Here is a 14,252-nt window from a genome sequence, read left to right on the forward strand (position 1 = left end):
TAGACAATTTTATTATAGTATTTACAACAATATTCCTAGTACCGTATCCCATTACAAAATAAAAACAATCAGTCAAACGACTCCGCCCTCAGCCATTAGCGTCCCTTACGCAGGTATGCCGATCTGAGGCGTACCCTCTGAATACCCCCACTCTTATTCCAGATGGCGACACTGAACGCATGCGCAAGCCATGTAATCCATCTCTCTTCCACCAGAGGGCTACTTTTACCAAGCTTGGGCGATTTTTAGCTCAAGTTAGTTATATTCGAACGGTCAAGCTGAGCAGTAGTTCTCTACGCTTCTGTACACATTTTCGAAGAATAAAGTATAGTCGTCAGCTTGTTATAGAAAAGTTCAGAGTATATCAATTCGTTTCCAACAATCTAAAGGTGCATCCGATTAAGTTCACGCGCACAGCGTCTCTACACACTTGTAACAGCGAGTCTCTGCACGATACGCCAAGTCAATTCAAAACAGTGTCGTTATATTCATTATCAATTTAGTGTTGATTTCCTAACGTAGGAGTTTTTTAGGTAGGTTTAGCTTTAAGGATTATTAATTTGCACTAAAGTTTTTTTTCAGTTGAATCAACCGATCATCGAGAAGATAAAATGGCATTAGTTCAGCAGGACAGCGACCACCTTCCTAAGCAGCCAGGTCCGGACAACACAAAAAATCTGGCGGTCACGAACATCTTTAAACGTTTAACATCTTCTAAACGCCCAGATAAGTGCGGAATAAAAGTCGAAGTGAAACGTTCATCTTCGCCAATATTGCCGATAAAAAAAGGAGGTCAGAAGAGAAAGAGGAATTCATTAGAAGTAGAGGCAAAGGCAAAACGACCTCGAGAAATTGTTCCTGAAACTTCTAGATCTAGCACTTCCAAAAAGAGCATTCCACGAGGAAGGTACGTCGACAGCGAAAATAACGTAATTCGGCCGCCTACACCCTGCTATTTGGAAGTTGACGCCGATGACAAGCACTCGCTTGATTATTTCGATGCGCTTGTATACAAGAACCCGGAAAAGGAATTGGCACGGAGATTGATAGACAAGGAGTCGGATAAACTTTTTAACTTCTTGGAGCTGCCGAAAAATGAAGCAAAATCAATCGGTGAAATCGCAAAGTCGCCGTTCAAGCCACTCAACCTATCTGCATCTTCAAGTGACAGTGACGATCTTCAGCAGTTAGAGCATGACGAACAACCAATGGCCAACAATTCACCAGCACAAGTCATCCTGCAGCCAGCATCCGAGCCTGTTGACCTTCCGTTGTCTATTATCGGTGGTCGAACGATTGACAGCGAAGAAGCTCACGAGGACCCTTTGAACGTGTCTACCTGTTCAACCAGTTCGACCAGTTCAAACAGGTCAACCAGTTCAACCAGTTCAAAGAGTTCATCGTGTTCAACATGTTCCACCTGTTCTACGTCGTCGTCATCATCATCATCAAATAGCAGTAGCAGCAGTTCTAAGACTTCTAGCTCGAACTCAAGCAGCGACGATTCCGAGTCTTCAAATAGTAGTAACTCTAGCTCGAGCGATGACGAGAAAGCGCCAACATCAATACCAGACATTCCAAAACCACCATGTGAGCCTATAACTATAAAGAAGATACAAGACCCGGTAGCTTCAAAAACCCTCAACTCTAATATTAGGAAAAGCACGGTAGCCAGGCGGGGCCGTGCGGTATTAAATCCATTGGCGAGAGGAATAAGAACCAGGAAGACTATTGTCGAGAAAGCGCAAACATTGATACAAGACATTCCAAAATCACCATGTGAGCCTATAACTTTAAAGAAGATACAACACCCGGTAGCTTCAAACACCCTCAAAGCTAATAATAGGAAAAATACGGTAGCCAGGAGGGGCCGTGTGGTAATGAATCCATTGTCAAGAGGAATAAGAACTACAAAGACCATAGTCCCCACCCAAGTCATTGCGCCCCAAAATGTTGTGACATCCAGGATGCAACTAATCCATGGACTTTATTATAAGGAAATTTCCAATTGAGTCAAGGAGAGGTGTTGAATATGCCTAGGTAAGTTTGGCAACATGGCAATATTTTCTTATTTTATTGTATCAATTCAGTCTATAAATTAAAAAGTATCTAATAACAATTAAATCTATTTGTAGATACTGTTTAAAAAAGCGCTTGACACATTTCTTTAAAACCATCGGTTAACGTTCCAAAATTGCTCTGATAGAAAGCTGAGGCTGTATTGCCCGAAATCAGTAAAATTTCCTGGTGGATTAGCAGAATCTATGACAGAAATTTTCCAGAATACTTTGAAGTGTGGAAACATTTTCGGACAGAATGCTGGTGAAAATTCTGGCGAAGGTAGAGGAAGGCAATTCATAGTTAGGAGGTTAAGAACTATGACTATACTTATTGTAATCTTTGTGCAATGTTATTTATATATTGTAATAATTTTTTCGTCAATAAAGATCTGATGAGGTTGAATACCACACCAACGAAACGTCGTCAGTTAACGTGAATTTTATGGATTTTTTTACAAGGATTACCTCTCTCACATTTGCTACGTATATTTATTTTAATTTTGATCAACATGAAAAGTAATACGTACTATTTTCGACATATTTGTTTGCTTACAAATCAAAGCTTACAGTTATTAATAATTTCTGCTTATAAATCAGTTCAATTTCATTAGTATTCTAATTTTCTTTATTTAAAATAGCCCTACCCTGCAACCTCTTACAAAAAATGATGTATACACTACCTACACTTCATTCCACATAACCGACCCAAGTCATCAATTATTATTACATTATTTTATGCTATATGTTTAAATAAATTCATACGTATTGTTATATTAACATGACAATAGTGCAAAATGTAAACATTATTAAGTAATATAAATAAATACATTATAAGTTATGCTTGGCATTGGTCTTTTTGATCTAAATATTAAATCAGCCAAACAAAATAATATAATAATTTTTATTGTAACTTGTTTATCAGTTTTTGGCATTTCCAAAAAGAGGGTACATATCAATAACTTTTGATTTGTGGTGCAGATGTTATTAAAAAAATTCAAAAGAATTTTAAGCAATTGGTCGAGATTTTCAATTTAAAAATGTAAAAATTTTCTAATCTCTAATAAACTATCAATCAATAGTTTATTGTGTACCGAGGGCGTAAAATGGGCTTTTTTAGACCGAGTGCGGAATTTGCAGTACTCGTCTTTGGCTCGTGCTACCTCGCTTAGACTCCCTGGTGCACACTATACATTTTGCAACGCATGTACTGTTTTCTGCATTTTAGAAGGCTACAAAGATTCATATGGACCGTTTCAGTATTAATATTCAATAATAGAACAAGGGATGAAAGAATCAGATTTTTTAAAGCAGTAATCACCCGAGGGAAAAATATTTTCGCTCCGTCCACGACTGAACTATAATAGCCACTTTATTTCCTGAAAAGCAGGACTAAAGTTGCATTTCATTTCCTCCTATTTTTTTCCCCTTAAAATGCGAGAAATCAATTCTTCATTCCTGCAAAATTTTGGAAAATTTTGTAAATTTGAAAAAAATTTTGAAAAACGTTAAAAAGTAAAAAATTATAAAAAAAATAAAAAATTTTGAATATTTAAAAATAGTTGTATTGATTAATTCAATTTAGCTCTTGTAGGTCCCACTTTTCAAGAAATAAAGTGGCTACACAGTTCAGTCGTGAATAATACACTATATGCAACACGAGAGTAAAGTCAATGATTTCCTCGGGTAATTTAATGCTTTCGCTTCGCTCGGGCAGTAAACTATCACCCGCGGGAATAATCATCGACTATACTCACTTGTTGCATAATGTACTATTATTTCACATCTGACTGGAAGGCCACTAGTTAATAGTAAAGGTAAAAGGTAAAAGGTAAAGTAAAAGGCTACTATCTACATGAGGTCGAAATGCCTGCTTAGCCCTCGGCGCACACTGTAGTATTTTTGTAACACATGCCCGATTTTCGCGTTTTTCATACCTATTAAGCGGTTAAGGTACCAGTTTTTTTACCGGCGGGCGAAAAAAGTTGGCAGCGAACAAAATAGTTGTCAGCGGGAAAAAAGTAAACAGAGTGCAAATAGACCGGCGGGCAATAAAAATGACAAATGCCTGCTTAAGGGGAAGGATATACCTTAAATTGTCAAAAAATGAAAAATCCAATTTTTTGTTTATATTTTTCCTAAATGGTTTAAAAAATGAATTAAACTATTGCATATATTCAGGTATAATGTAAGAAACGTAAAACAATGTTTATATGTAGCATATTATCAGGTATGACATATCTTTGAAGGCCAAAATTCAGAATTTCTATTTTTCAGCTACCGCAGACTTACTTATGATTTGGGCCTCATAGGGCACTTTTATCATGATAGATATGCTTTAAACATATATAGTTTCCAGATGAATGTAGGATTTTACAAACAACTATAATTTTAAAAATTTGTCTGGATATTAATATAAAATTTGTTACTTTTCAGGCACTCGCCCCGTATAAAGAGTTTCGAAGAAACGTCTTATACCCAGGGCGAACGCTTATTGTATTTGACCAAAAATGTGTATTTTTTTCAATTCTTTTTGAGCCATTTTTTATAAAAAGGTTTTTTCATAAAAGTATTCTGGCTATTTTGTAGAAAATTAAATTCTGAACAAATTCACATTATTTGAAAATTCTAAATACCGAATTGAAAAAAGTCTTTCTAGTAGCGAAGCCTCATTCTCCGAAAATTGACTTTTTGTCCGTGCGCAGGACCTGATGTTCATAAGAAGTGTCGTTCTATTACACAACATACTTGCTCAAAACAACTTTTATCAGTCAAATTCACTATGTATATTAACTATACCATATTCTACATGATCAACATGTATATGCAACTTTTTAGACATACTTTTGTAGAACAATAAAGGTAGAAACTGACATTTTTTTACTATACCCATACTAAATTCTTGAAAAACTAAACTTCTCACACTCGCTTCTATGAAATACTTGTGGAAAGACTATATATGTTCAATATACTATATTCTAAGAAATCACTGAGCATATGTATATCTATATATACGTATGTGTGATATTTATCCCTCCGCATAACCTTAAATCTTAAGAAAATATTAATTGTTTTCATTCTAACTATACTAAACACTTGCACTGTAACTGTATATTATCATACTCATCAACATGTATATATACGCATACTTTTACTAATTTTTATACGAAGTGACCTTATATTACATTTCATACTTTCTTGAACGTACTTTTTGCACTTACACTCACTATATGTACTGAATATACAATATTCTACACTACGCCTAGCCTAAATTTCTTAAAAAACCTTATATTACATGTCATACTTGCTTGAATCAACTTTTCTCACATAAACTCACTATATATACTGAATCTACGATATTCTGCACAACACCTAGACTAAATTTTCAAGATAATCTTATATTACACTTCATACTCTATTGAACGAACTTTTTGCACTCAATCTCACTATATATATATATATATATATATATATATATATATATATATATATATATATATTGAATATTCTATATTCTACACTACGCCTAGCCTAAATTTTTGAAAAAACCTCATATTACATGTCATACTTGCTTGACTAAACTTTTTTCACTTAAACTCTACACCATGCCTACACTAAATTTTTAGTTTTTTCTCCTACTTCCTTTATCTCTCTTCTGACTAAACCTTCTCTTTCTTCTGTCTTCGTGAATCATGTAATCCTGTTACTTTCTTATCACTCCTTTTTTTTTAAAGCACACGCATCATTACAATATATTATTGCATAGCCCGTATTCTGTAAGCTTGTGAACGGTAGAGGCTTGTCTTTGTCAACCACTACTTTGTTATGTCGTACACGAAATTTGTGCTGCCCTGTTATGGCTGACAACAGCAAGTCGCTTATATTGCTTTTATTACCATGGATGTATATATGTATATACATTTAATATTTGCATGTAACTTAAAATCTTGAATTGGTGAATTTTTTATTATACTCTTGCGTCCCCTAAACACTGACATAAGTGTAGATGTGTATAACACACATATATACCATTGCCGCATAATATAAGCACAAAGTCTAAAGCGATACATCTTTAATCTTGCTTGCTCTGAACGTAACACTATGCCTCATAATTATAGAAATACATATAAATAATAAAAATGTATATCATTAACTCAATGATATATGGTTACTGCGTCAGAGAATCGACTTCTTAAACAAATATTGAACAAGATACTTTTACTAAATTGTAATTTATGCATTGTATACATTAATTAAATTGTAACTAGATTATACATAGCAAATTATAACAATCATAAATAACAATAATTATTGCACTGAAAAAAGAATAATAATAGTTAAAATTAAAATAAGAACATAATTTTAATCATAATTTTAACCGTAAACAAATTTTTATGCAATTTTTGACTATAATGAAATATCAATGACATTATACTTTGCAATAAAATGCAACAAAATCATTTATATACAAGATAAATAATAATTTTAATAAATTAAAAATAATATACTTTACTAGTCAAGTGGCTGATAGAAAAATTCATCTGCTACAAACATCATAAACATTGAAGAACCTGCAACAATAAAATAATTTCCACAAAGTAAATGCTGAATAGAACAAGTTTTAAACAATAAATTTTGTTTTTAATTCATATTAAATCACTTATCTAATAATTCCATTGAAGCACTTTATCGAAGGCAGGATACGCATACATGCAACACTTGTGCAATTCAACAAATGATATACATACACGCACATATATCACTAATAATTAGGGAAAATAATAACTATCAAACAATATTATTATGTACCAACAATATATGCAATATAATTTACAATTTAAAATTAAAAAGTCAAAACAAACTAAAATCTAAAATAAGTACTAACAAAATTGGACAAACGATTCGACTCATCAACTACATAAATATAACTACAGAATAAAACTATTAGTAATCTAAGGCAACTTCACTCCTTACACAACAACGGGGTTCAAATGATCTATATTTTCCCAAAATTTTAACTTAAATAAAGCCTTTTTTCTCTGGTAATCATTTTTTATTGTCATACATTTTTTCCCAAAAATTGAACGGAACAATTAATCTAGAAAATCTTGCAGGAAAAAATAGACAATGTTATGCTCTTATAACACATGCCCGATTTTCGCGTTTTTCATACCTATTAAGCGGTTAAGGTACCAGTTTTTTTACCGGCGGGCGAAAAAAGTTGGCAGCGAACAAAATAGTTGTCAGCGGGAAAAAAGTAAACAGCGTGCAAATAGACCGGCGGGCAATACAAATGACAAATGCCTGCTTAAGGGGAAGGATATACCTTAAATTGTCAAAAAATGAAAAATCCAATTTTTCGTTTATATTTTTCCTAAAAGGTTTAAAAAATGAATTAAACTATTGCATATATTCAGGTATAATGTAAGAAACGTAAAACAATGTTTATATGTAGCATATTATCAGGTATGACATATCTTTGAAGGCCAAAATTCAGAATTTCTATTTTTCAGCTGCCGCAGACTAAAAACGAAAAATTAGACAATGTTATGCTCTTATAGATACACTATTGTTAAATATATTGTATGAATTATATCATTAAAAAATCAAAAATATTTTTTCAAAAAGCGAAAAATGGCTATAATAGGGCCATGTAATAGTCAGAATCATAAAAATAAAATTTCCCTAATTTAAGAATCAGAAAACCTATATGCATGTCAAATTTTATTACGATCGGTTGCGTAGTTCCAGAATTATGACGGTATACGTGCATACACACACAGCCTTCTGCATGGACATTTTTCTAAAAACATATGATTCAAACACTAAACACCTCCGAATTCGTTTCTATCAAGTTTCATCTAAACTGAAAACTTTACTATTACAAAGATTTACCTAGGAGGAAATAAAATTGTTGATACCACAAATACTACAAATACTATACACGTGCAAGCTTTGTTAACATCCCCGGTGTGCGACCTGACTACAGCGGCACTTAAATGTTGCGGCGGCGTCGTTCGGATGCTCCTCTGACCGTCGCTTACAAATCATCGTATATTCCAAGATATCAAACATAGTTATACATATCATAGTCAGAATACGACGTCTTTTAAACTGTGGAGTTAGAACAATTAGGAACGTGATACAAATAAAACGGGACTGTTCAGATTTTAATCTAATTTTATAAATTAAAGCTATCAATAAATGATTTAATCAAATGATATATAAGATAATGTAATAAAAAAATTGTCTGAAATTAGCAATCGAAATCTTTAAAAACTTTATATAATCTTTTACTTATATTAAATACGCGAATTAAAATTCTAAATTTTGGATTTTCCTTTAAAAGCCAAAGACGTTACAGCGCTATCTGTCCATGTCTTTTGCCTCTTTCCTGTTTATTTACAGTAGACCTAATACTAGAAAGCTTTTTAAGACCGATTAGTGTCTAACTAGTCGTTCAGACCTTATCCAGGATTCGTCTGGTAAGTATCACTCAGTCGTACTTTATAATCATACACGTGTCATAGGTATTTAATACAAAATTGTTAACTAGCGCAAGTAAAAACAATAATTTTCTAAAGATATTTAAATTTTTAGCTTATTCGAGTAGTAAAGTCTGTTGAAATTTGAAAGCTTGTTTATGATTATTCGTATCTATTTCCATTCAGTACTTATACACGTGCAAAATTACAGAGGTAAAATCCTAAGCTTATCGAAACTATCCTAATAATCTGTGCATCTCGAAGCTTATGACGTATGTCTAGACAATTTTATTATAGTATTTACAACAATATTCCTAGTACCGTATCCCATTACAAAATAAAAACAATCAGTCAAACGACTCCGCCCTCAGCCATTAGCGTCCCTTACGCAGGTATGCCGATCTGAGGCGTACCCTCTGAATACCCCCACTCTTATTCCAGATGGCGACACTGAACGCATGCGCAAGCCATGTAATCCATCTCTCTTCCACCAGAGGGCTACTTTTACCAAGCTTGGGCGATTTTTAGCTCAAGTTAGTTATATTCGAACGGTCAAGCTGAGCAGTAGTTCTCTACGCTTCTGTACACATTTTCGAAGAATAAAGTATAGTCGTCAGCTTGTTATAGAAAAGTTCAGAGTATATCAATTCGTTTCCAACAATCTAAAGGTGCATCCGATTAAGTTCACGCGCACAGCGTCTCTACACACTTGTAACAGCGAGTCTCTGCACGATACGCCAAGTCAATTCAAAACAGTGTCGTTATATTCATTATCAATTTAGTGTTGATTTCCTAACGTAGGAGTTTTTTAGGTAGGTTTAGCTTTAAGGATTATTAATTTGCACTAAAGTTTTTTTTCAGTTGAATCAACCGATCATCGAGAAGATAAAATGGCATTAGTTCAGCAGGACAGCGACCACCTTCCTAAGCAGCCAGGTCCGGACAACACAAAAAATCTGGCGGTCACGAACATCTTTAAACGTTTAACATCTTCTAAACGCCCAGATAAGTGCGGAATAAAAGTCGAAGTGAAACGTTCATCTTCGCCAATATTGCCGATAAAAAAAGGAGGTCAGAAGAGAAAGAGGAATTCATTAGAAGTAGAGGCAAAGGCAAAACGACCTCGAGAAATTGTTCCTGAAACTTCTAGATCTAGCACTTCCAAAAAGAGCATTCCACGAGGAAGGTACGTCGACAGCGAAAATAACGTAATTCGGCCGCCTACACCCTGCTATTTGGAAGTTGACGCCGATGACAAGCACTCGCTTGATTATTTCGATGCGCTTGTATACAAGAACCCGGAAAAGGAATTGGCACGGAGATTGATAGACAAGGAGTCGGATAAACTTTTTAACTTCTTGGAGCTGCCGAAAAATGAAGCAAAATCAATCGGTGAAATCGCAAAGTCGCCGTTCAAGCCACTCAACCTATCTGCATCTTCAAGTGACAGTGACGATCTTCAGCAGTTAGAGCATGACGAACAACCAATGGCCAACAATTCACCAGCACAAGTCATCCTGCAGCCAGCATCCGAGCCTGTTGACCTTCCGTTGTCTATTATCGGTGGTCGAACGATTGACAGCGAAGAAGCTCACGAGGACCCTTTGAACGTGTCTACCTGTTCAACCAGTTCGACCAGTTCAAACAGGTCAACCAGTTCAACCAGTTCAAAGAGTTCATCGTGTTCAACATGTTCCACCTGTTCTACGTCGTCGTCATCATCATCATCAAATAGCAGTAGCAGCAGTTCTAAGACTTCTAGCTCGAACTCAAGCAGCGACGATTCCGAGTCTTCAAATAGTAGTAACTCTAGCTCGAGCGATGACGAGAAAGCGCCAACATCAATACCAGACATTCCAAAACCACCATGTGAGCCTATAACTATAAAGAAGATACAAGACCCGGTAGCTTCAAAAACCCTCAACTCTAATATTAGGAAAAGCACGGTAGCCAGGCGGGGCCGTGCGGTATTAAATCCATTGGCGAGAGGAATAAGAACCAGGAAGACTATTGTCGAGAAAGCGCAAACATTGATACAAGACATTCCAAAATCACCATGTGAGCCTATAACTTTAAAGAAGATACAACACCCGGTAGCTTCAAACACCCTCAAAGCTAATAATAGGAAAAATACGGTAGCCAGGAGGGGCCGTGTGGTAATGAATCCATTGTCAAGAGGAATAAGAACTACAAAGACCATAGTCCCCACCCAAGTCATTGCGCCCCAAAATGTTGTGACATCCAGGATGCAACTAATCCATGGACTTTATTATAAGGAAATTTCCAATTGAGTCAAGGAGAGGTGTTGAATATGCCTAGGTAAGTTTGGCAACATGGCAATATTTTCTTATTTTATTGTATCAATTCAGTCTATAAATTAAAAAGTATCTAATAACAATTAAATCTATTTGTAGATACTGTTTAAAAAAGCGCTTGACACATTTCTTTAAAACCATCGGTTAACGTTCCAAAATTGCTCTGATAGAAAGCTGAGGCTGTATTGCCCGAAATCAGTAAAATTTCCTGGTGGATTAGCAGAATCTATGACAGAAATTTTCCAGAATACTTTGAAGTGTGGAAACATTTTCGGACAGAATGCTGGTGAAAATTCTGGCGAAGGTAGAGGAAGGCAATTCATAGTTAGGAGGTTAAGAACTATGACTATACTTATTGTAATCTTTGTGCAATGTTATTTATATATTGTAATAATTTTTTCGTCAATAAAGATCTGATGAGGTTGAATACCACACCAACGAAACGTCGTCAGTTAACGTGAATTTTATGGATTTTTTTACAAGGATTACCTCTCTCACATTTGCTACGTATATTTATTTTAATTTTGATCAACATGAAAAGTAATACGTACTATTTTCGACATATTTGTTTGCTTACAAATCAAAGCTTACAGTTATTAATAATTTCTGCTTATAAATCAGTTCAATTTCATTAGTATTCTAATTTTCTTTATTTAAAATAGCCCTACCCTGCAACCTCTTACAAAAAATGATGTATACACTACCTACACTTCATTCCACATAACCGACCCAAGTCATCAATTATTATTACATTATTTTATGCTATATGTTTAAATAAATTCATACGTATTGTTATATTAACATGACAATAGTGCAAAATGTAAACATTATTAAGTAATATAAATAAATACATTATAAGTTATGCTTGGCATTGGTCTTTTTGATCTAAATATTAAATCAGCCAAACAAAATAATATAATAATTTTTATTGTAACTTGTTTATCAGTTTTTGGCATTTCCAAAAAGAGGGTACATATCAATAACTTTTGATTTGTGGTGCAGATGTTATTAAAAAATTCAAAGAATTTTAAGCAATTGGTCGAGATTTTCAATTTAAAAATGTAAAATTTTCTAATCTCTAATAAACTATCAATCAATAGTTTATTGTGTACCGAGGGCGTAAAATGGGCTTTTTTAGACCGAGTGCGGAATTTGCAGTACTCGTCTTTGGCTCGTGCTACCTCGCTTAGACTCCCTGGTGCACACTATACATTTTGCAACGCATGTACTGTTTTCTGCATTTTAGAAGGCTACAAAGATTCATATGGACCGTTTCAGTATTAATATTCAATAATAGAACAAGGGATGAAAGAATCAGATTTTTTAAAGCAGTAATCACCCGAGGGAAAAATATTTTCGCTCCGTCCACGACTGAACTATAATAGCCACTTTATTTCCTGAAAAGCAGGACTAAAGTTGCATTTCATTTCCTCCTATTTTTTTCCCCTTAAAATGCGAGAAATCAATTCTTCATTCCTGCAAAATTTTGGAAAATTTTGTAAATTTGAAAAAAATTTTGAAAAACGTTAAAAAGTAAAAAATTATAAAAAAAATAAAAAATTTTGAATATTTAAAAATAGTTGTATTGATTAATTCAATTTAGCTCTTGTAGGTCCCACTTTTCAAGAAATAAAGTGGCTACACAGTTCAGTCGTGAATAATACACTATATGCAACACGAGAGTAAAGTCAATGATTTCCTCGGGTAATTTAATGCTTTCGCTTCGCTCGGGCAGTAAACTATCACCCGCGGGAATAATCATCGACTATACTCACTTGTTGCATAATGTACTATTATTTCACATCTGACTGAAGGCCACTAGTTAATAGTAAAGGTAAAGGTAAAAGGTAAAGTAAAGGCTACTATCTACATGAGGTCGAAATGCCTGCTTAGCCTCGGCGCACACTGTAGTATTTTTGTAACACATGCCCGATTTTCGCGTTTTCATACCTATTAAGCGGTTAAGGTACCAGTTTTTTACCGCGGGCGAAAAAGTTGGCAGCGAACAAAATAGTTGTCAGCGGAAAAAAGTAAACAGGTGCAATAGACCGGCGGGCAATAAAAATGACAAATGCCTGCTTAAGGGGAAGGATATACCTTAAATGTCAAAAAATGAAAAATCCAATTTTTTGTTTATATTTTTCCTAAATGGTTTAAAAAATGAATTAAACTATTGCATATATTCAGGTATAATGTAAGGAACGTAAAACAATGTTTATATGTAGCATATTATCAGGTATGACATATCTCAAAATTCAGAATTTCTATTTTCAGCTACCGCAGACTTACTTATGATTTGGGCCTCATAGGGCACTTTTATCATGATAGATATGCTTTAAACATATATAGTTTCCAGATGAATGTAGGATTTTACAAACAACTATAATTTTAAAAATTTGTCTGGATATTAATATAAAATTTGTTACTTTTCAGGCACTCGCCCCGTATAAAGAGTTTCGAAGAAACGTCTTATACCCAGGGCGAACGCTTATTGTATTTGACCAAAAATGTGTATTTTTTTCAATTCTTTTGAGCCATTTTTTATAAAAAGGTTTTTTCATAAAAGTATTCTGGCTATTTTGTAGAAAATTAAATTCTGAACAAATTCACATTATTTGAAAATTCTAAATACCGAATTGGAAAAAAGTCTTTCTAGTAGCGAAGCCTCATTCTCCGAAAATTGACTTTTGTCCGTGCGCAGGACCTGATGTTCATAAGAAGTGTCGTTCTATTACACAACATACTTGCTCAAAACAACTTTTATCAGTCAAATTCACTATGTATATTAACTATACCATATTTACATGATCAACATGTATATGCAACTTTTTAGACATACTTTTGTAGAACAATAAAGGTAGAAACTGACATTTTTTACTATACCCATACTAAATTCTTGAAAAACTAAACTTTCACACTCGCTTCTATGAAATACTGGTGGAAAGACTATATATGTTCAATATACTATATCTAAGAAATCACTGAGCATATGTATCTATATATACGTATGTGTGATATTGTATCCTCCGCATAACCTTAAATCTTAAGAAAATATTAATTGTTTTCATTCTAACTATACTAAACTTGCACTGTAACTGTATATTATCATACTCATCAACATGTATATATACGCATACTTTTACTAATTTTTATACGAAGTGACTTATATTACATTTCATACTTTCTTGAACGTACTTTTGCACTTACACTCACTATATTACTGAATATACAATATTCTACACTACGCCTAGCCTAAATTTCTTAAAACCTATATTAATGTCATACTTGCTTGAATCAACTTTTTTCACATAAACTCACTATATATACTGAATCTACGATATTCTGCACAACACCTAGACTAAATTTTCAAGATAATCTTATATTACACTTCATAC

At 33.9% G+C, this 14,252-nt stretch overlaps 2 protein-coding genes across 2 annotated transcripts; both read left to right on the plus strand.

The window, feature by feature from the left end:
• LOC116418155 (cell wall integrity and stress response component 3-like) lies at positions 1-2,394 on the plus strand. Its single transcript, XM_031933268.1, has 2 exons — positions 1-2,040; positions 2,136-2,394. The coding sequence occupies exon 1, from the start codon at positions 612-614 to the stop codon at positions 2,010-2,012; it is 1,401 nt and encodes a 466-aa protein (XP_031789128.1). The 5' UTR covers positions 1-611; the 3' UTR covers positions 2,013-2,040; positions 2,136-2,394.
• A 6,427-nt stretch (positions 2,395-8,821) lies between these two features.
• LOC116418153 (cell wall integrity and stress response component 3-like) lies at positions 8,822-11,215 on the plus strand. Its single transcript, XM_031933266.1, has 2 exons — positions 8,822-10,861; positions 10,957-11,215. Exon 1 carries the CDS (start codon positions 9,433-9,435, stop codon positions 10,831-10,833), a length of 1,401 nt encoding a protein of 466 aa, XP_031789126.1. The 5' UTR covers positions 8,822-9,432; the 3' UTR covers positions 10,834-10,861; positions 10,957-11,215.
• The last annotated feature ends 3,037 nt before the right edge of the window (positions 11,216-14,252 follow it).

This window comes from Nasonia vitripennis, unplaced genomic scaffold (genome assembly GCF_009193385.2).
Source record: "Nasonia vitripennis strain AsymCx unplaced genomic scaffold, Nvit_psr_1.1 unplaced0069, whole genome shotgun sequence".
Classification (NCBI taxonomy): Eukaryota; Metazoa; Arthropoda; class Insecta; order Hymenoptera; family Pteromalidae; genus Nasonia; species Nasonia vitripennis.